Source organism: Austrofundulus limnaeus, unplaced genomic scaffold, assembly GCF_001266775.1.
Source record: "Austrofundulus limnaeus strain Quisiro unplaced genomic scaffold, Austrofundulus_limnaeus-1.0 Scaffold265, whole genome shotgun sequence".
In the NCBI taxonomy this organism is placed as follows: domain Eukaryota; kingdom Metazoa; phylum Chordata; class Actinopteri; order Cyprinodontiformes; family Rivulidae; genus Austrofundulus; species Austrofundulus limnaeus.
In genome coordinates this window covers 417,478-419,417 of record NW_013952667.1, presented here as the reverse complement: position 1 = coordinate 419,417, position 1,940 = coordinate 417,478, and the positions used below count along the sequence as shown (strand labels likewise).

The 1,940-nt window shown below is 40.0% G+C and overlaps 1 protein-coding gene across 1 annotated transcript in view; it reads right to left on the bottom strand.

Annotated features, from left to right (window-relative positions):
* Positions 1-580, bottom strand: part of egflam (EGF-like, fibronectin type III and laminin G domains) — a gene marked incomplete in the record, with an annotated part of 23,845 nt that extends 23,265 nt beyond the window's left edge. Inside the window, 1 exon segment of the mRNA XM_014020786.1 lies at positions 42-580. Coding sequence (XP_013876240.1) covers positions 42-147 — 106 coding nt within the window.
* Positions 581-1,940: the final 1,360 nt, after the last annotated feature.

Below are 1,940 nucleotides of genomic sequence, written 5' to 3'. Positions count from 1 at the left end.
TGATTATTGTTCTCAGAGCAGGWATTAGAAGAGGAACTTACCAGATCTCCTGTTATTTAATCGTCTTGCTCCAAAGCAAACGCTGATTGTGCAAATTGCAAAGAAAAGAAAGCAGAAGAGACCTCTCTCTTTACTTTTAGGATCCATTTCTTCAGCTGGTCGAAAGTTCAAAACAGTCAAATCTCCATTTTTACGCACAGCTCAAATCAAATGACTTTCTGGTTAACTATTCCTTGAAGAAAATATTTTTATGTAACTAAATTTTGATCATAAACGCCATCCAGAGGCACCACGGGACGCGCCCGAGCTTGGGTTTGACCCTGATAAGATTACAGTCTGCAAAAGATCAGTGGGGTGGATCATGAACGGACTACTGTTCCTCTGAAAGGCGCTCTGGTGGACGATGAAAAAAAAAAGTGTCCCGACAACAATTCACGCGTAAATCACCATCGCTGGAACAAATGAATGGCTGCCACGGTCTTTTTTTACGCACGGAGATCCGAGCTGTCGTGTCGCTCTTCAGTCCCGCTTCTTAGACAGCAGATGAGCTGCAGAACCAAGTGCAAGGAGCGTGGGGCCATTTAGAGCTAAGAGGATAATAAGCGTCTAATCCGCGCACTGGACACAGATGGAGACGTCCTGACGCAGAGGCAGAGGAGCCGCACAGAGCTGCCTGGATGGAACCTGTTGTGTTCATCCATTCACTCACTCATTTAAAATGTTTATCTAACTCAAGTTGGCACGTTTTTTAATAGGTCATCGACTTTTATACGCACATTCTGTTTTAGATCAATTTATTTATTCCATTCAACATGTGTTAGTGATAACATCCATTAGGAAACTAATTGAAATGATTATTTTAAAATATTGTTTGCAACCACAAATTGCAAAGAGCCATTGACCTTGAGCTAAAAAAAAGTGTCTTGAAAATATGAATAAATGTTCAAATTTGGATGTGCTGACCACAGATTACCTTTTGATTTCTGTAAACTGTCAATATCAGTTAAGAAGTTCACAAACATGAAAACAGCTTATAACACATAGGTGACCTTGGACCCAAAAAAAAAGGTGAAAAGCAAAAGGTCTGTTCTCAGAGTGCAGCCTGTCTTACTGATGTTTCCCTGGTGGACTGCAGCTGATTGACATGTTGACTACGTTCAATAAAAATGTTGTCTTCCATTTTTCTTCTCAGTAATGGCATTCGTCTTCAGGGGAAGCTGTCGCTTAACACAAAGCAGCGGCAGCTCCATAAAAAAGCCTGTCAAAGAACTGAGCATATCCATTATCTTCTGACTTTATTAAAATATAATCACTATGTCATTTATAATCACTGGTCTCCAAATAATGCAGCAGTTATTCAGTCTGAGCACAGTTTTGTACTTAAAACCTTCTTTAAACCCCTGTTAGTTACTGTTAAATTAAACGTGTTTACAATAGTTGTACAATCTGCAGCAAAAATGATCAGATTGATCATTTCTTCACCTTCTAACACAGAGGTGTCCTGTTCTGGTCCTCAAGGGTCACTATCCTGCATGATTTAGATGCTGAAGAGCAGGTCTTATGTCATTCTAATTGTGCCAAAGAAAACATGCAGAATAATGTCCCTTGAGAACCAGGACTCTGCTCCTCTCATCTTTCTTCTTCTTCCCTAAAACATTGAAGCAATTTGTATTTTGTCACCAAAATGATGTCCAAACATTGCTCCTCCAGACAAGAAGGGGAATCTTTTTTTTTCTGACAAGAGGTATTCTTTGATAAAAAGAAAAATATCTGCAAACAATCAGAAGAGTGATCCACTGCCAACAAAATGTCACAACAGGAATTTACTGCAGAAAGCTTCGRCAGCTGGAGGTTCAGGCCAGCAGAAAGTGTCAGTGTTGGGATGAGAAGTGAAGTGAGTCAACAGCTCAAAGTGAAACTCGACAGTTCCATCTTCTGGA